The 21,451-nt window shown below is 40.0% G+C and overlaps 1 protein-coding gene across 1 annotated transcript in view; it reads left to right on the forward strand.

The window, feature by feature from the left end:
• Positions 1 to 2,255: 2,255 nt before the first annotated feature.
• Positions 2,256 to 21,451, forward strand: part of CDK13 (cyclin dependent kinase 13) — a 116,554-nt gene continuing 97,358 nt past the window's right edge. Inside the window, 2 exon segments of the mRNA XM_037837126.1 lie at positions 2,256 to 2,751; positions 2,753 to 3,489. Of these exon segments, the coding sequence (XP_037693054.1) occupies positions 2,275 to 2,751; positions 2,753 to 3,489 (1,214 nt within the window). The 5' untranslated portion in view covers positions 2,256 to 2,274.

Genomic DNA, 21,451 nt, shown 5'->3' on the forward strand with positions numbered 1-21,451 from the left:
CCATTATCGCTTCTTTTTGGCTCCACAAATCTCACCGTGTGGCCCATCCAGACATGCCCTCCTGGAAAATGCTGACTTCAAAATACCTATTCCTTTGTTTCCTTCTTTATCCTTCAGAAAATAAACACCCTTTGTATTCTTTCAGCGCAGCATAATTTTGGGTTAGATCAGTCCAACTGGAGATAAGCGCAAGTTGATGTCATGCTGATTAAAATTATTTACATTAAAGTGCGAATGATGGATAAATCCCAAGTGTTTAATAACTAAGAATCAACTGACGGTCTGGACAAATAAAAAAAAAAAAAAACAAAAACCAAACAAAAACAAAACTTGCACAGGGGTGAATAGGTAGAGGCATTGAGCGGACTGCTTAGCTTTTCTTTTCAATCATATTTAAACCCAATACGCCATAAATCGAATTATCCTGAGTGCCCAGTCTGTAAGTGAGAGGCGGTCCTGACAGGGCAAGAAGTGAGATATGAGGTCGCAGAATAGTTATGTTTGGCAGCCCCGCAAGCTGTAGATATCAAGGTAAAAGGAGACTGGCCCTCATTGGAGCAAGGGACTTGAAAAGGCCCCTGGCAATAATTGTGGGATTTCGGATTCTTAATGTTTTAATTTCCCAGACTAATTCAAGGCTTTTGAAAGTAAAGTTCAGTGTTATCAAAGCTCAAGACCGTGATTCCCGAGTATGTTTTTAGGTTACAATGAAGCCACGAATCTGAATGTACATGAGATAGGTTAAGGTAACGCCACCTCCATCCTCTTTTGTGGGGCGTCCTCTCTCCTCCTCCTGCAGCTGTTCCATTTCCGTGGCTTGGCCGAGGGTGGACGACGGGAGAACTGGCCAGCCCAGAAGGCCACGAGCCTCCCGGAATTTCCGGGGATTCTTGCTCCAGCCGTGATTTTTCACTAAATAAGCAAGGCGGTGCGGCGCCTGCAGAAACCCTGGGCCAGGATTGCGCGCTCGACGCTAGCAACAGGCACGACCACCAGAACGCCACCACTGCAAAAGCCTCAAGCGACGGCAGTGGGAGGCGCACGAAACCTCTCCTCCCTTTAACCCTTCTTCACACAGTCGCACCCTCACCGGAAGCATAAGGGTTTCTGCGTTACGCCACTTCCGGTGCGGACAACCCCGGTCGCTGGCGGGAGCGAGCACGTTAGTGCGCGGCAACTTCGTTCCCGCCTCCTTGTCACCACCACCATTCACCTTCGGCTTTCTCGGAGTGTGACGTGCGTGCGCGCCCCCGGCCTTGCGTCAGAGCTGAGGGGAAAGGCCGAGAGAGCGAAGCGAAAAGGAGGGGTTGTGGAGGTTAGGGCCCAACCAGCAAGCCCGGTCACCCTCCCGCCCTCCTCCTGACGTGGAGCGGAGAGGGAAGGGGAGGAGCAAGCCAGGCAGCGCACACCAGGAGGCTCCTCGTGGAGGGAGGGGGGAGTAGAGGAAAGGGGCAGCTCCGCCACCTCTGCTCGCGGCCGCGGCGAAGGAAGAAGTCAGAGCCCGCACCCACCGCCACAGACGCAGAAAGGCCCCCGCCCCCGTCTCCTCGGAAACAGCCCCCCGCCCAGCCCCGCACACTCGCTTCCCCAACCGTGAGCCGCAGGCCCGGTTGCCCCCGCCTCGCCCCGCCCCGCTGCCCGTCCCCGCGGGCCGCCCGCCGAGTGCGCGAGGCCCTAGGCCAGGAGTTGTTCTCAGGCCCAGGCCACTCCCGAGGCGCCCGCGGTGTGTCGCCGCCGCCACCACAGGAGGACGACGTCGACACGGAGGAGGAGGCGGCGGAGGCGTGTTGTTGTCTTGCCCACTCCCCTCCCCTGAACTCGCACCCAACGTCAGGGCGCGATGGAGTGAAGCGGAGGCGAAGGTGGTACTTCCGCGTTGCCCTGCCCGTCCTGCCTGCCGGAGCCGAGAGCGCGGCCGAAGCCGCTCCCCCACCCCCGGGGGCACTTGGAGGACTCCGGACTCCCTGCAGGTCAGCGCCCCGCGCAGCTGGTGTTTTCGCCGCCGAGGATAGGAGGACGACCACGATCGCGAGCTCTGCTTCCCGGATTCCTGCTTTCTTCAGGCCTGGAGGCTTCTGCCTACCCCACTGTGATCTGGAACCCAGGGACCCGAGTCCCGAACCGGATTATCGTGGCGCGTCTCCCGGCCGGCCCTGGTGCTCGGTGTCCCTCCGCCGCCGCTGTCGCTGTTCCCGTTTCCGGCGGGGGAGATGGCCACGATCTGACCCGGGAGGAGACCGCACCCGCGCCGCGCTCTGCGGCGGGCTCTAGGCGATGCCGAGTAGCTCGGACACGGCGCTGGGGGGAGGCGGGGGCCTGAGCTGGGCGGAGAAGAAGTTGGAGGAACGCCGCAAGCGGAGGCGATTCCTGTCCCCTCAGCAGCCGCCGCTGCTGTTGCCGCTCCTGCAGCCGCAGCTCCTGCAACCGCCGCCGCCCCCGCCGCCTCTGCTCTTCCTGGCTGCCCCCGGCACGGCCGCCGCCGCAGCCGCCGCCGCCGCGGCCTCCTCCTCTTGCTTCAGCCCGGGCCCCCCTCTGGAGGTCAAGCGGCTGGCGAGAGGCAAGAGGCGCGCAGGAGGGCGGCAGAAGCGGCGCCGCGGACCCCGCGCCGGGCAGGAGGCGGAGAAGCGTCGGGTCTTCTCGCTGCCCCAGCCGCAGCAGGACGGCGGTGGCGGTGCTAGTAGCGGCGGGGGTGTGACCCCGCTGGTGGAATACGAGGATGTGAGCTCCCAGTCCGAGCAGGGGCTGCTGCTGGGGGGGGGCCAGCGCGGCAACGGCGGCGACGGCTGCCGGGGGAACGGGGGGCAGCGGCGGGAGTCCGGCCTCCTCCTCCGGCACCCAGCGGCGCGGGGAGGGGTCGGAGCGCAGGCCCCGCCGGGACCGCCGCAGCAGCAGCGGCCGCAGCAAGGAGCGCCACCGCGAGCACCGGCGGCGGGATGGGCAGCGCGGCGGCAGCGAGGCCTCCAAGTCCCGCAGCCGCCACAGCCACAGCGGTGAGGAGCGGGCCGAGGCCGCCAAGAGCGGCAGCAGCAGCAGCAGCGGCGGCCGCCGGAAGAGCGTCTCGGCGACGTCCAGCAGCAGCAGCAGCCGCAAAGACCGAGACTTGAAGGCCCATCGGAGCCGGACTAAGTCGTCCAAGGAGCCGCCTTCGGCCTACAAGGAGCCGCCCAAGGCCTACCGGGAGGACAAGGCGGAGCCCAAGGCCTACAGGCGGCGGCAGCGGTCCCTGAGCCCGCTGGGAGGCCGGGACGACAGTCCGCTGTCCCACAGGGCCTCGCAGAGCCTGAGGAGCCGCAAGTCCCCCAGCCCGGCAGGAGGTGGCAGCAGCCCCTATTCTCGGCGGCTGGCGCGCTCCCCGAGCCCCTACAGCCGCCGCCGCTCCCCCAGCTACAGTCGCCACAGCTCCTACGAGCGGGGCGGCGACGTGTCCCCCAGTCCCTACAGCAGCAGTAGCTGGCGCCGCTCCCGGAGCCCCTACAGCCCTGTGATCAGGTAAGCCCCGTTGTCCTGTCCGATTCTTTGGCTGAGCTGGTAAGATTCCCGGGAGGCAGGGAAAGTGGTAGTGGGACTCTTGAAACCATCCCCCGCCAAGTCTGCAACCTAGACTAGAGTAGAGAACTTCAGACCGGGCTTCAAGGAGGGAGAGGCGCTTTCCGCGCCCGTGACACCTTTTAGGGGGTTGAAGGGACAAAGCATCAGGTCCTACGTAGCTTTTCTCCTGACTCTGGGAGGGGAGATTTCTGAGGAAGAGTGCGAAGTTTTAAACTTGTTGCATTCATATATTAACAGGTTTCGCCCAAGTTACCCTTTGCTCGTCCAACAGAATTAGTTGGGGTAAACTTAGAAGTTGTTTAATTTGTCTTAATTTTGAAGCTAAGAAAGGTTTCATTGTTGGAGACTTCGGAGAGGACTGCTGCATAGGGACTAATTCTGTAAAGGAGAATCAGACTCACGTGCTGATGCTAGAGTTAGATGGGGATTGCAAATGTTCTATGTGATTAATACAGCATTGGGAAGAGCAGCCACTCTGTAAAGTTTATTCTTTTAATATGTGAAAACAGCTTAAGTGAAACAGCATTCTAAATTCTGAAGAGGAGGAAGATATTCATTGTGTGATATTCTTGTGTGGGATAGTTTTTTACATAATCTTTCAAAGTCATCGTTTTTAGACGGAAAAAAATGACACGATATCAGTTTCTTTGTTGGTTTGTGATATCCTGTTGCTAATAAGATAAATATAATCTAGTTGGTGTAACCAAGTGTAACCAAGTGAATGACTTAGTAAATTCTTATACTGTTATAAATCCATAACTGCTTGAGTTAAAGTTAACTAAGTTTTTCTTTTAAGTATCGGGATCTTTGTCCAGAAACGTTTAAAAGGTATAATTTGATCTTGTGAAATCGGAGTAAAACTTTTATGGAATTGTTACACCTTACTTGTTATATAATACTAGTCTCCAAAAAAATGTGTGCATGTACTTATCCATTAAGCAAAGTTAATTAAAAATAACTTTTGAGTATTTTGCAGGTTTTAATCTTCCTTGTCTGAAAATTCTAGGCCACAGTTTAAGGTATCATAAAACGACATTTGAATCGCTTTTTCTTTTCCTATTGATCTTAGTGTTCAGTAATGCCAGGTGGATGCTCAGTATCCCTACTTGTGGGTTATGTTGAATTCTCAGTGTAAGATATGAACCTGTAAAATTAGCAGATCTTTTTGAAGTGTCAGTGTATTAACTGTTTGTGATTTGAGTAGACATTTGGCTGGAGTTGTTTTTAAACCGTAACAACTGTGTAAATGTCTTCATTTTTACAGCGTTTAAGCACACATAGAATGCTAGTTGATGTCTTAAGCAAAGACTATTGACATTTCACCAAATTTAGTCTTTATATCTGGTAAGACTTTATGTTATATTTTTAATTGTAAAATTGTAGGTTTGCTGAGCTTTGTATTTTTCGTGAGTTTAAGATAGCAATTTTAAGTGTGTGATGCATTTTTAAGAATATATTTTGTGTTTATCAGGCTTTTTAGTAGCTGGGTACTTTAGCAAGGTCCTTTATTACAAAGTAGTGCTATTTGTCATTAGGACTGTCCATATTTAGCACATATTTACTGAGCACACATCATATGCCAGATACTGTTCTGAAGGACTGGGATATAGCGGTGAAGAAGACAGACAAGGTCCTTGCCTTCATGGAGCTTTCATTCTAGAGGACCATTCGTTACTGAATCTTTTTATGGTGTTTAGATTGACCATCGGTATTTCTCAAGGATTGGATCTTAAAGGAGGTTTAGAGTATCTTGGCCAACATTCCTGACACATGGCCATTTCGTACGTGTTTGAATACATCTCGAGGTGAAAAACACTTTACTTTGAGGCAGCTTGTTCCATTAGGTTTGGGACTTGAATTCTAGTCCCAGTTTGCCCGTTTCTTTGCCCCTTGGAAACTCAGTTTCCTAAAGTGTAATAAAGAAATACTTGTTTTTTGGCTTGTTTCAAGGATTAAGTGAAATTTTGTGTTTTGTAAACTGTACATCATTGTAGAAATGGAAGGTGCTTGAATTGTTAGAATTCTTCATTTTGGAGCAAATCTGCCTCCATATAACTTCTATCCGTTGCTTCAAGTTTTTATCCTTCGGAATGACAGAGCGCAAACTTGTATGTTAGCTCTTTAAAATATAAGGACAATTGTCATGTTTTCTGAATCTTTTCTAGGCCAGAAAACATTCATTTTTTTTTTTTAAGGTAGGGTTTGTAGATTTTTCACATTGTTATGTCTAGTTTGCCAAATGTCCTGTTTAAAATGTGGTATTGGAATTGACAGCTAAAATAATTGAATTTAAGATTTTTAAATATGGCAGATGTATTATTATGGCTTATGGATAATTAGTTGAACTCACTTGTCTAGCTGAATGTAAACAGCTTTATTTACTTTTAGAATTTAGTGATTGTAGTAGGTGACCCATGTTCTTTAATGAATAGACTGATGGATTGTGAGCCACCTGAGGGCAACTAGCCTGTTTTGCCCACCATTGTATTCCAAGTGGTGGCCAAGAACCTGGTGTAGGTAGACTCCTAAATAAATACTGAATGGGTAAATGAAGAGAAGATGGAATTTACTGGAGCATTTGAAATACAAAAATATTGAGGGCCTAGATTACATAATGAATTTAAGTAAATATTTGATATAGATCATGTATTATGCTGTAAGAAATAGCAGTGTGATCTTTTCCCAGCCCATATGAAACTTACATATAATGAATTGTCAAGGTAGATTTTTTCAAGCTGTTCGTACATGTTGAAAGTAGTATTGAAACCATGGTACAAAGATTTTTCTGCATATTACTTCCTAGAAGAGTAAATTCTCTCCATTCGAATGGCTTCTACTTGACAACCTGCTCTTTGCCTTCATCTGAATCTCTAGTCTTCCTTTCATGCTTTTCTTTTCAGCAGTCTCTTTTTAGCTTTACTTTTCCCCCTATATAACCCATTTCTTTTACTACTTAACTGCTGGAGTATGGGAAGTTGGGTAATCTTGCTGATTGGCCTTTCCTAAATGTGAGGGTGTGTTGAAGAGAGGGACTGTCCAGGAAAGAGTTGGTACAGCACTGACATTTGTGTTTTACTTGTAGTCAAGGCATTGATAACTCTACGCATCCATCCACCTCCAAAACTCATGTGATAGTTGGCAACATTGCTATTGAAAGATGGGGAGGAAATGAAAGCTCTGAAAAGTTGAGTGATTTCCTCCAAGCTGAGCTTGGATTCAAACCCAAGACTGATTTATAAAGTATGTACTCTTGATATTATGGTGTATTTGACCTCAGCTGGCATTCAAGGTTGCTGGCCACCTAACATACTGATCGGTTTTGCTAAACTTTAACCCATATTTGGGTATTTATTTCTTTTCCCTGGCTATCTTTTCAGCATTTTGAGGATTAAAAAAGAACAGTTATTCCAAACATTTTTTAAAAGCTCATTGTGTTCTTATTAATTTGTAGCTTTTTTGAACACTGGGCTACTTTAAATCTTGTGGATGTCTTTTCTATTTTCTTAACAAAGATTGGCTAAAAAAAATGTTCCTTCAAGACATTAATTACATTAGTAATTGACTGTTGTTATGGTGTAGGCTGTCTTGATCTGCAGACACTGAATGAAGTCCGATCAGTTACAATCTTAACAGTAAGTTGTTATGTATAATTCTTTCTCTAAACCTGTAGAAGTTCCATTCCACCAAGAAGCAGCCTGAGCCCCCATTATGAAATAATACTGAGACCCTGTGAATCTGAAGATGGCTGGAACCCAAATGTAAATAAGTGAAATCACTAGTATTCGCTTGCCTATGATAGGGATACCTGTCTTGAAAACCAATGCTCAAAAATATATAAAATGAAGACATTCCAGAATTTTAGAAAGCACGCCTGTTACTCATAAAATGGTGCTGACTTGATAAGTATTTAATAGAAATGCCATGTGCCCTTAGATGAATGGATTAAAATGCTTTAAAAAGGTCTTAAAAATATAGGTTGCTGGAATAAATACAGAAACACTCAGAAGGGAATGGAAATTTAGATGAACTGTCTTAAGTCTGCAAACCTAAAATCACTCCTCTCATTCTCAGAAGATGGCCTTGTATTTTGCTCCTTCTCTAACCAGACCTTACCTCCCATTTATATCTGTTCAGTCCTTATCACATTTCTTTGCTTTAACATTTATCCTCTCTTTTCCATTTCCAGCGCCCTAGTTGAGGCCCACATTTTTAACCAGTTAGACTTCCTATTACCATTCTTTCCTACCCAATTTATTCTTTACATTATCAGGAGAGTTTTCTTAAAACCTTGCCCACTCCCTTTATATAGAATTAAGTCTAAACTTCCTAATGTGTCGTCACTTAATGCCTTTTATGATTGATCCCTTTCTCTCAGAAATCCTCTTTTCCTGAGGTACTTTTATTTCTCTGTATTTTACTCTTGTTGTTCTTTTAGCTAGAAATGTCCTCCCCCTCCACCCAAATCTTGCTTTGCATTCAAAAAACAGCTCAAATCTCACCATCTTGAAACCTTTCTCCATTCATCTAGAAAAAGTTAATTCCTTTTCCTGTATTCTCATATTACTTTGCTTCATCTTTGTTATAGAACTTTTAAAGATTCTGTTTAATATTCTACTTTGTTGGCTATCTACGTTTGTGTTTCTCCTACCAGATAGTAAGCTCCTAGAGGACAAATTCCAAATCATGTTCGTTAGTGGTTGAATTAATTTAAAGAGTGTTTTTTGCCAAAGATTAACGCAAACCAACCTTTGTACAGATACCAGTTATCTCTCACTTGCTTGTTATTTTGGTTCACATAAACTCTATTGGGGGAAGTAATTGTTTCGATTTATAAGGGGGGAATTGAAGAACCTCCCCCTTCTAGTTCTTTGTATACTGGAATGAGTTGAGGATGCTGGGAGATTTTAATTTGAATAGAATAAATTCAGACTTAGTGTTTGTATTTGCACTTTGTTTTACTGATCAAGATAAATATGTTTTTATTTTTTTGAATTAATTTTTAGGTAGAAATTTTCTGAATAGACTATGTCAACTCTTATTTTTCCAATTTTGAAAGCTATAGCTATTTCTGAAAAATCAGTTAAAAGTGAACTTTGCTTAATACTCAGTTTTAAGGTAATTTTTTTTAGGGATATATTGCCTTTTTGAAAACTTGTTCACTGGCCTATATCATATATGGAGCTTTGTAAGTTTTGAAATGTGTTGGAAGCAAATGTATCAAGCTAGAATTAGAAGCATTACTGTTTGCAGTGAATTTGTTCCTAGAACTTCTGCATATCTAAATTGTGGGAGAATCTAGTGTTTTTAATATATTTGGAAAATAAAATGAATATAAATTAGAGAATAATATATAGGTTAAAATGGAAATAAAGTAGAAATGAAAAGGGTAAAAAGGGGAACTGAAAACTGAAAGTAGTAAATGAACTGCATGCCTTCTTAGTTTTCTGTTTCTGCATTTTCAGTTGCATAGGGATACTTTCACTGGGATATTTTTTTGACACTCCAAACTTAGTTTATTTAATGGATAAATGAATTCTATGTCCTGTCTCAGAATAATTTCTTTTCCTGATATTACTGTTCATATACCCATCCTCTCATCCCCCTGTTTCCAAAGATAATACAGTTTGTTGTAGGAATTTTCAGTCAGTACAGAAAAGTATAAGAGATTAAAAAACCCTCCTAAATCCAATCACCTGACATGATCTCCCTTGATATTTTGATGAACATTATTCCAGACTTTTCTGTACATATTCGCACAGGGACATGTGATTTTACGTAAATGGGAACATACTACAATACCCTGTACTCCATGTTTATTCTTTTTAGTGGCTTTTAGTCTTCTCTTGTATGGGTGTCCCATAACTTGTTTAGATAAGTCCATTTTGATAGACTCTTAGTTGGTTTTTTGTTTTCATTGTTATATGTGTGTATGTATTTTATAGCAAATATATTTTTTGTGTAGTTGTCCCATTATCTTCTCTACATCAGATTTCCTAGGGGTAAAATTGTTGGGTCAAAGATGGTAAATACATTTATAATTTTGATACACTGACAAATTGTCCTTCAGAAGGCTTTGTACCAACTTACATTTCCCAACAGTGTGGGAGTGCTCATCTCCCCAGTCTTACTAACACTTGGGGTTGTCAAATAGCTCATTATTGTTTTTACTTGCATTTTTTTGATATCTAATATGACTGGATATATTTTCATGTATTTAATGGATGTTTGAATTTCTTGATTTATTTTTTCTGTTTTGCTTTTTCCTATTAATTTGTAAGAGCTCTGTTTATTAGGGATGTCAACTTTTTTTCTGTGGCATTGGCAAGTATTTTCTACAAGTTTTGCCTTTTGTCTTTTAACCTTGTTTATGTAATTTTTGTTTTAAGAAGTTTTTGATTTTTATGTGTGTGTGCCTGTGTTTTAAATGGCAGCACTTTCTCCAGTTCACTCAATAGCAGAACTTTAGTATTATTTATCTCTTCTCCTTCATCCCCAGTTCTAATGAACTACTTGTTCTGTCAGTCCTTTTGCAGTGGTTTTTAGTACACTCATGTATTTGGAGTCTCCTTAGTTTAGGTCCTCCTTGTTGGGTCTGTGTCCTTTTGGGATTTTCCTCTTTGAGCTCCTACTGTTTTCTGCATTCAGATTAATCTTTAAAATACCACTTTGATTCTGTCACTTTTCAGTATTTACCGAATCAAATTCTTTATCTAGGCATTTAACTTTTCCCATTACAGACTTACCCAAATTATCCTTATTTCCTAGTACATATCTTGATCACAGTACAAACATGGAATTGTAACCCCTGTGCTTTGGTTTGTGCCCTTCCTTCAGTTGGCCAATCCTTCTTGCCCATTCTTCCAGCATTAGTTCAGGTTATACCTTATGAATCCTGCATTAACCTCTTCCGGAGGTGACTTCTCTTAATGCCTTCAGCACTGAGATAACTTTATATGAGTACTTTTTACATACAGGCTTGTATTTATTACAGTTGTCTTTTTTTTTTTCCTCTTCTAGATATATGGGAAATGTTTTGCTAAATTTTTTTTTTTTTAACAAATAAGCTTTGTTGATGCATAATTTACATACAGTAAAATTCATCAGTTCTAAACATACAGTTCAATGGATTTGACAAACAGACTTGTGTAACTACCACACAGTCATTATATAGAATATTCCCATCACTCCAGAAAGTTGCCTTGTGCTCCTTTGCAGTCAGTCCCATACTTCTACGCTGGCCCTTGGCAACCACTAACCTGCTTTAGGTCACTGTAGTTTTACCTTTTCGTAAACTTCATATAAATGTAATCATACAGTATGTATGTGGTCTTTGGTGCCTGGCTTCTTTCACTTAGCATGCTTTTAAGATTCATCTATGCTTCATGTTAGAATAGTTTGTTCCTTTTTATTGCTGAGTAATATTTCACTATATGGCTGTACCATGATTTACTTATCCATTCACTCAATTCATAGGCGTTTTGAGTTTCCAGTTTTTGGCTGTTGTGAATAAAGCTGCTGTGAACTTTTGAGTGCAACAGAGCCTTTATGCTTTTGTTTCTCTGGAGTAATTTCCTAGGAGTGGGGTTGCTGTGTTATGTGGGTAGGTGAATGTTTGACTTTATAAGATGATTTTTTTCATGTGCCTGTTTGTCCCTCATATGTTCTGTGAAGTATCTGTTAAAATTTTCTTTATGAATTGAGTTGCTTGTCTTATTGAGATGTAAGCATCCTGTACATATTCTAGATGCAAGATCTTTATCAGATACATGTTTTGAAAATGTTTTCTCTCAGTCTGTGACTTGCTTTTTCTTTTCTTCATAGTATCTTTTGAAGAACAGAAGTTTTTAATTTTAATGAAGTACAAATTAGCAATTTTTTCTTTTATGATTGTGCTTTTTGTTTCCCTCCCACCACAAAAAGTAGTCTTTGCCTAACCCATAGTTTCAAAGATTTTCTCCTTGGTTTTATAATATACATCTTTAACTTATCATAGTTCCTGTATAGTGTAATATTACAACAACGTACTTAACATTTTCTTCCTCCCTTCTTTTGTACTATTTTGTCATGTTTTATTTCTATGTATGTATGACACACATACATTATGATATATAGCCACAAAATTTAAAAATGGGAAAAATCATTTTTATTTACTTACATATTTATTGTTTCAAATGTTCATTCCCCTGTACAGATACTAGTTCCATGAAGTATCATTTTTCTTCTGGCCAGAGGAATGTCTTTGAACATTTTTTTGTAATGCAGGCCTGCTGTTTTGTTTATCTGGAAAAGTCTCCAGTTTGAAAGATAATTTTGCTGGATATGGAATTCTAAACTGACAGCCCCACCCCCCACCCCTGTAGTACACTGTGGTCTTCTGACTTGCATAGTTGAATGAGAATTCCCATAATATTTTGTTTTTGTTTCAGCTACTGCATTGGTAGTCTCATGAGATTCTTTTATCTTAATGAATCTTAAGCACTTAGCATAGCATATGGTAGTAAGTATCCAGCATATTATATTACATTTATTTAGATAAGGAAATGTTCAGCATCATAGGGGTTAAAAAAACCCTGTTGATAATAACAGTGTCTAATATTGACCTATGAATAAATTCTTAATGACAAGAAAGAAACAAAATCAGAGTATGTGACTTTGTCCAAATCAAGTACTGAGACCCCTCTACTCTTCTCACCTGTTTTTCTTTTTCTGTTTTCAAAAACAGATTTCAGGCCATGGGTCAGTAAAACATGAAGACATACTCAGTTTATGTTCAGTGAACTAGAACTTGTTTGCTTGAGTAAATCTGCATGCGTCTTTTTTTTTTTTAGTTTTAGTGTTGTATGAGGAACACAAAAGAAAGGAAGTATAATTTTAGAAAAAACCCAAAGCATTTCAGTTTTATCTTATTTATTTTATCCAGTTTTTTAAATAACAGCTGTTTTGAGATGCAGTTCACTCTTTTAAATTGTACAATTCAGTGATCTTTAGCATATTTGGAGGTGTGCATCCATCACCATGAGGTATTTTTAGAGCATTTTTAGCACCCCAGAAAGAAACCTGGTGCCCATTAGCAGTCACTTCTCATTTCCACCTCCCACTTAGTTCCTGACAACCATTAATCTAACTTTTGTCTCTATGGATTTGTCTATTCTGGACATTTCATATAAATAGAATCATATATGACATGGCTTCTTTTCGCTTAGCATGTTTTCAAGGTTTACCCATGTCATAGCATGTATCAGTACCTCATTCCTTTTTCTGCCTTGTGATAGTTCACTGAGTGGATATACCACATTTTATTTATCCATTTGTCAGTTGAGGGACATTTGGGTTGTTTCCACTTATGGCTATTATGAATAATGCTACTATAAACTCTCTTACAATTTTTTGTGTGGAAATATCTTTTCCTGTCTCATGAGTATATAGCTAGAAGTAGAATTGGTGGGTCATAATGGTAATTCTATGTTTAACATTTTGATGAACTGCTGAAGTGTTTTCCAAAGTGGCTGTACCTTTTTTACATTACATATAGAGGGTCTCAGTTTCTCCATATCCTCGCCAAAACTTGTCTTTTTGATTATAGCCATTCGTTTGAAGTGATATCTTACTGTGTATAGAACTATAGTTGATTTTTCTGTATTGCTTTTGTATCTGGCCAACTTGCTGTACTTGTTTATTATTTTAATTGGTGTTCTTAGTGGATTTCTAGGGATTTTTTATATAGAAGATTGTGTCATCTGTGATTAGAGACAGTTTTACTTCGTTTCCAATCTGGGTTACTTTTTTTTCTTCTTGCCTAATTGTCCTAACTAGAACCTCCAGTACAGTGTTGAATGTAAGTGTTGAGAGTGGGTATCCTTATCTTGTTCCTGATCATAGAGAGAAAACCTTTAGTCTTTCTCCACTAAAATTGTTAGCTGTAGATTTTTTATAGATGCTTACTCTAATATTTTTGTTAAAAAATAAAAGTGTGTCCCTTGAAGACTAATTTTTGATATTAAAAAAAATTCTGGGATGCCTTGGTTGGCCCCCTGTACATGAGGCTGTGTAAGTATACTATACATTTGCTCTCCTAGGGGTAAGAAAATAATGTCTCTTCTGTATTGTGTGCATGTAATGATTGGCCACATTGGTTTCCTTGTGTACTGTTTCTGAAGAAAGATTTGCAGATATATTATGAAAAATATATGCATTAATGATTGTAGAATTTTATCTAGTCAGTTTCACTTTTGCACTTCTGACTTTTTTTTGAAGAACAGTTGTAGGCTTACAGAAAAGTCATGCAGAAAGTATAGTTCTCGTATCTCCCCCCGGCCCGTTTCCCTGTTATTCACATTTTGCTACAACTGATGAAACAATATTACTATAATTATATTGTAACTAAAGTCTATAGTTCCCATTGTGGGTCGTGTTTTGTGCTGCACAGTTCTGTGGGTTTTTTTTTTTAAAGTTTTATTGTGCCAGCCTATATACAATATAACATAAAATTTTACATTTTAACCACTTTCTCAGGTATACATTTCAGTGGTGGTAATTACATTCACAGTGTTGTGCAACCATCAGCACCATCCATTATCAAAACTTTTCCATCACCACAAACAGAAACTCTGTACCAATTGAACATTAATGCCCCATTCCCCACCCCCACTCTGTCCCTGGTAACCTATATTTAATGTAATTTCTGACTCTGAATTGGCATATTCTAGTTATTTCATGCAAGTGAGATTATACAATATTTGTCCTGTTGTTATCTGGCTTATTTCACTCAACAAGGTATCATCAAGGTTTCATCCATATTATAGCATGTATCAGAAACTTTTTCCTTTTTATGGCTGAATAATATTCCACACACCACATTTTGTTTATCTATTCACCTGTTGATGGACACTTGGATTGCTTCCATCGTTTGTTGTGAGTTATGCTATGCAAATACCTGTCTCTGCTTTCAGTTGGTTTGGGTATGTACCTAGAAATGGATTGGTGTACCATATGGTAATTCTATATTTAACTTTCTGAGGAACCAACATAGCAATTGTACCATTTTACATTCCTACCAACAATGCACAATGGTTACTATTTCTGTGCATCCTAACCAACACTTGCTATTTTCTGTTTTTTAAATAATAGCCATTCTAGTGGGTATGAAGTGGTATTTCAGTATTGCCTTTGTTTGTTTTCTTTTTTTATTAAAGAAGTTGTGGGTTTACAGAACAATCATGCATAAAATATAGGATTCCTGTATACTGCCCAATTATTAAAACCTTGTGTAGGAGTGGTACATGTGTTGCAATTGAGGAAAACACATTTTAATTATTGTACTATTAACTATAGTCCATGGTTTAACTTGGGGTTCACTGTTTTTGTTACGCAAGTCCAAGGATTTTTTTAAAAAATTTTTATTCTAGTACCATATATAAAACCTTACATTTCCACTTTTAACCATATACATGTATATGTATATATATATATGAGCTGTTAATTATATTTACAATGTTGTACTACCATTACCACCATCTATTATTAAAACATTTCCATTGTTCCAAGTAGAAGCTCTGTACATTTTAAGCCTTAACTCTCTCTTCCCTATCCCTACCTCATCTCCTAGTAACCTGTATTCTAGATTCTGACTCTATATGAGTTAGCTTTTTTAATTATTTCACATTGGTGAGACCATGCAATACTTGTCCTTTTGTGTCTGGCTTATTTCACTCAACATGCTGTCTTCAGAATTCATCCATGTTGTCTCGTATTAGAACTTCATTCCTTTTTAGGGTGAGTAATATTCCATTGTGTGTATATACTACATTTTGTTTATCCATCGGTTCTTGGACACTTGGGTTGCTTCCATCTTTTGGCAGTTGTGAATAACGCCACTGTGAAAATTGATGTGCAAATGTCTGTCCAAGTCCCTGCTTTCAATTCTTTTGGGTGTATACCTAGAAGTGGGATTGCCACTCACTTTGAGTGAGTCCTCCAACTTTTTTTTTTTCCCAAGATGTTTTTGGCTGTGTGGGGTCCTCACTCTTCTGTATGAATTTGATTGGCTATTCCATTTCTGCAAAGAAGGCTGTTAGAATTTTGATTGGATTGCATTGAATCTGTACATCACTTTGGGTAGGATTGGCATCTTAACAATATCTTGTCTTCCACCCCATGAACGTGGAATGTCCTTCCCCTTATTTAGTAATTTCTTTAATTCTTTTATTTCTTCTTACCTTTCTTTTTTCTATTTTTTCTATTACCTTTCTTTAACCCATTCTCTATTTAAAAAAAAAAAAAAATCGTGGAATACCTGCAGATAGTTCAGAGGCATACAGAGCAAAATGTGAAAGCTGCCTTTTATGTCCTTTTTCATTCCACTCCTTTTTTGAAGATGTAGCCATGTAAATAGATTGATGTACATTTTTTTCTGTGTATCTACATATACAAACATTTGTATGCATAAACATTAAAATGTGATTATTTCATAAATATTGTTTTCACATGCTTTTTTTATCTGTTTAACAATTTGTTGTGAAGCTTTTTCCATGGTAGTACGTAGAGTTTTATCTTAGTCTTTTAGAATGGCTATGTAGAATTACATAATGAAATTTATCATACTTTATTTAACCATCAGTTGATAGCTGTTTTTTTCCATGTTACAAACAATGCTTTAAAGGCTATCTGTGTAATAACTTTTTGACTTGTGCAGAAATATTTTGGATGTATTTTTATATGTGAGATTGCAAGATCTAAAGCCTATCCATTTGATAGATATTAACAGATTGCCTTCTAAAAAGGCTTTGTAATTTTATATTCCCTCTGATAATTTGTGAGAGAACATTTCTCTGCATTCTTGTTAATACTTGACATTTTAAAATTTTCCTGTTTTTTGCCAATCTGATAGATGAAAACTTATCACCATTTTATTTTGCTATTTTTTGATTACCATAGAGAGGGAGCATTTTAATTTGTTTATTGGCCATTTGTATTCTTCTGTGACTGTATTTTTCTAATCAGGAAGGCCCTCTTGTTAATAAGGTAAGGAATGAATATAATAATAATTTAGAAAAATTAGTTTGCTCATTATATTAAATAGATGTAAAATATTTGGTTATTAATCAAATATCAGCTCCATGTTAATGTGAGGAAGCTAGTTAACTAACTGTAATTCTGCTTCCTAAGTCTTTTTAGATTAAGTAGGATTCTGTCAGTGGACCTCGTTCTAGTTTGCTAATGCTGCCAGAATGCGAAAGACCAGAAATGGATTGGCTTTTATAAAAGTGAGTTTATTTGGTTACACATTTACAGTCTTAAGGCCATAAAGTGTCCATCAACAAAGGGTACCTTCACTGGAGAAGGGCGATTGGCATCCAGAAAACATCTGTTAGCTGGGAAGGCACATGGCTGGCGTCTGCTTGCTTCCAGGTTGCGTTTCAAAATGGCGTTCTCCAAAATGTCTATATTAGCTTCCAACGGCCATTTTCAAAATGTCTGTCTCAGTTCCAGCTCCTTATATCCTCCTTCTGTCTGAGCCTATATAGTGCTCTAGTAAACTAAACAAGGGCCACGCTGAAACGGTGGGGCCACGCCTCCATGTAAATCATCTAATCAGAGTTATCACCTACAGTTGGGTGGGTCGCATCTCCATGGAAACACTCAATCAAAGAATTACAATCTAATCAACACTAATAAATCTGCCCATGCAAGATCGCATCAAAGATTTTGGGGGACATAATGCATTCAGACTGGCACAGACCTATGCTAGTTAGTTAGCCAACCGTGTGTCAGCTATGTGCAAAATACCTTGTTAGTGTGTGTGGTTTTCAGAGTAAATAACCTGTTCTTTGTCCTTTCATTCATCAATTCAATACATATATTTTAATCTTCTTTTATATGCCAGACACAGTTTTAGGCACTAAGGATATATAGTGATAAATAAATTAGACAATGATGGAGACGAGGAGTGTGTGCTAATTTATATTTGGCGAGGGAAGGCCTCGCTCTGGAGTTGATAGTAAGTGGAGACCAGAATGTCAAGAAGGATCTAAGCATTCCAGGAAGAGAGAACAATTTGGGCTAAGGCACCAAGTCAGGAAGAGGCTTTTCCTTTTGGAGAATCAGAACAGAGGCCAGTGTGGCTGGAGCCTAGTGAGTGAAGGAGGGTGTAGTAAAGATGAGGTGGGCATTTTGGGTCTTGCAGGTCACAGTACAGAGTTTGGTTTTTATTTTAAAAGCAGTTAGAACCATTGGAGAGTTTTTGGCCACGGCAGGGCATGATCCACTTTATGTTTTTAAAAAACAAAGACATAAAATACAAAGCAATACATGACAAGTGCTATGTGATTTCAGCAAATGTGATTCCAGGTTACTGAGGAGATGGGACTTGAGCTTGACCTGTAAAAGATAGACAAGAATTAATTAAAATGGAGGGGAAGGAGGTAATTTGGTGTGGTAGAGATAGTGCCTGGCTTTGAATTGGAACACTTGGATTTGAATATTGACTCTACCACTTAATAGCTCCTGGCCTCTAAATAAATTCCTTTAGCCCTCTTTCTCTTAGTTTTCCCATCTGTTAAGAATTAAGGATTGCTGCATTTTATACACCTTGGTTGCCATGAGATTGAAATTAAATGAAAGATGCATATAAAAGTGTTTGTAAACTATGAGGCTCAATATGGTGTATTTGTTTATTCAATAAAAGACTACCACCTGTGTGGAACTACGCTCAGGGTTGCAGGGGGATACAAAAATGAATTAGACTTGGGTCCTTTTGAAAGTGGATATAGTCTAGTAGGAGATGTGATAAATACCTAAAATAAAAATTTAAGCATAATAAAGATCATAAGAAAAGTTCTGGATAAAGTGCTGCAGGGGTTCAGAGAAAGGAGAGCTTGCTTCTTTCTTGGAGTTGGTGTTAAGGCTTTCTGAATAAGGAAAGGCGCTTGTTGAACTACACCTTGAAAGATGGATAGGGCTTCTCTAGAAGACAGAGGGGAAAATGATATTCTCAGTAGGTGAATCTGTAGTTGTAAAGGCATGGAAGCTTTGTGAAAATTCAGGACTTGAAAAGGAAAGATAGGCTAGGACCAGGCAGATCATGGAGCACTTTAATACCAGACTAAGGAGGGTGAGTCCTTTTCAGTAGGAACACTATGAGCAGTGTACTTAATTTTGCAAATATTTGTTGAGCATCTGCCATTGTCAGGTGTTATTCTAGAAATCAGGGATATGATGATGCAGTGATCTCAGTTTAGTTGGAGGAGACAGATTATTAGCTAATTAGTATTATTCTTTGAGATGAACAGAGTGTAGTGGGATCGTAGGACAAGAAACATCTCCATCTGCCAGGCATTATAGGAGAAGGTTTTATAGAAGTGGTAGACATTGTGCTGAGATATTGAAGGATCCCTTTGCTTAGAAGATAAAAGAGGTGATTGTGAGAGATGTGTTTTGGCTGTCTGGACAAGGACTTTGTATGCAGTGCAAGCTGAAGAATTTTGGTAGAGGGGTAACTGAAAGATTATTCAGGTGGCAGCATGGAGGGTATATTGGAAGGAGTGAAGCTTGAGGTAAGGAACCTGGTAAGGAGACTGTTGAACTGGATCAAGTGAGAGGTGATGAAGAACCTAATGTAAAATAGTAGCTATGGGGATAAAGAGCTTGGGAAAACTGGAGCAATGCTTATGATGTAGAATTGGCAGAACTTGGAGGACCAGTTGGATGTTGGAGAAAGGAAGAAAGGAACTCTGTAGAATGTAGAATGACCTCCTGTCTTGTGCTATTTTGGTAAATGCCATTGCCTGAGAATAGTATATGCTTAAGGAGAAAGGGGGTGGATTTGGAGAGGCAGCTGAATAGTTTTGGCTGTGATGTGTTCAGGGTGCATGTATGATTATTAGGAGAAAGGTGGGGGAGTGGGGTCATCAGCATTGCGGTAATCAGTTAAGCCATACATAAATTAAATTGTTGGAGAATAAATATAGTGAGGAAGAAGAACCATAAAGGTTCTGACAAATAGCCACAGAAGTAAGAAAATAATCAGGAAAAAGAAAGGTAGTAAACGTGGTTAGGAGGTGTTTCTATGGGTGTGGTCAGCATTGCCCTCACAGACATTGATTTGTTTCTTTTTTCTTGTTTTGAAAAGTAGGTCATTGGTCACCTCAATAATTTCAGTGAGGACATAGACCAGATTGTAGTGGTTTGAGGAGTGTATGTGGGGATGAGAATTTGGCTGTAATTGGAAGGAGAGATCAAGGTACTATCATTTGCTTGTTGTTTTGTTTTATTCTCTTGTTTATTTTTAAAGATCTTAGAGATTTGCTATTTATTTCTTGAGGGGAAAGAGCAAATGGAATGCAAAGGGTTCAAATCACATATATGGGGCAAACCAGTACTAGCCATAGAGGAGACTAGCATAGTGAGTCTCAGACTTCAATGGGGCTCTTGTTAAAATGCACATTGTGATTTAGGAGGTCTAGGTTGGAACCTGAGACAAGCTCCCAGGTGATGTTGATGCTGCTGATCTGTGGACTGCATTTTGTGAAGTAAGGATCTAGAGAGTATGGGATAAATAGCATAATAGAGAAGTTAGCTTTGGATAGGAAGAGGAACACCTCTCTGAGATGAGGTAGAATGTAAGGTGGATGGAGATGCAGGTTAAGTTTGTAGGCAGGAGGTATGCTTGATAGTCTTTGTTCTCTCTGTAAAATTGGAAGTCAAGTTATGTTAAGAAGAGACTTTGAGAATGGGGTTCTGTAAAGAAATTGTGAAGGTTTGGAATAGCTATTAAGAATAGGAAAATAAGTGACTCTGAGACGTGGTAATCATTGATCAGTGAGGATTAGTTTGTATTGACGTCTGTAACAATAATTGAAGCAGGGACAGACTGGATACAGAAAGATCAGTTATTTTTGGTGTATGGTAGTCCAAGGGGGAGAGCTAAGGAAGTCTGAAATACTTCAGTGGCAGTGAGAATGGAAGACGGAAGGTGCAATAGTTATGGAGGTTAGAAGTCTGTAACTGTAGAATAATACATTTGTGTAATTTTAAGCCACTAAATTTGTGGTAATATGTTGTAGCAGCAATAGGAAACCACATCCACAGATGATGTGGATGTAAGGAGTACATATAGAATTAATTAATTTAGAATTAATAAAATGTGGTGATTGGTGGGATGTAGAGTGGGCATCAGGAAACTGGGAAGATTTCTAGCTTGGCTAAATGGGTTCAGAGTTCTGAAATTAAAATAGAGAATATCAAGGAGCATATGTTATAGGAAAGTGTATTCTCTTTACATGTCTTAATTTTAGTGTTCATGACATGATGGGAGCAGTATTTTGAGTCTCATAGGATAGATTAGATTGGATAGAGGAAGACTGGAAACAAAGAGATGACTTTAAGAGGCTACCATAGTACTGTTAGTAGAGCTATTATAATGCCATCATATGATAAACTACACAAGGCTATTTAGAGTTTTGATTGAGAAAGTGGAGAAAGGGAAGATTGTGTGAAAGAGCTCTGCCTTTATATTTATTCAGTTTGGGAAACATTTTTATACCTGGGTTGGGGATGGGATTAATAACAAGTATTTGCAATGGACACAGAAATAAGCAGGGTAGAAAAACTAGGCTTTAATGAGTTGTGGATAGTGGCTACTGTATTGGACAGCACAACTATAAGAATATTTCTGTTATCACAGAATGTTCTTTTGGATGGCACTATTCTGTAGTATTATATATAATAATGGATTGGATACTATAATAGTGAAATGTTTAGGAAGCAGCATTTGCTAATTAAGCACAATTTCCAAAACAACTAGGCATCGGAGAGACTGTCTGATACAGTGTAGTGATCAGTACATCATGCTGTCTTTCCAGGAGATACCAACTAGCCTAGTTAATTTAACAATGAGCATTAACAT

Source organism: Choloepus didactylus, chromosome 5, assembly GCF_015220235.1.
Source record: "Choloepus didactylus isolate mChoDid1 chromosome 5, mChoDid1.pri, whole genome shotgun sequence".
NCBI classification, from domain to species: Eukaryota; Metazoa; Chordata; class Mammalia; order Pilosa; family Megalonychidae; genus Choloepus; species Choloepus didactylus.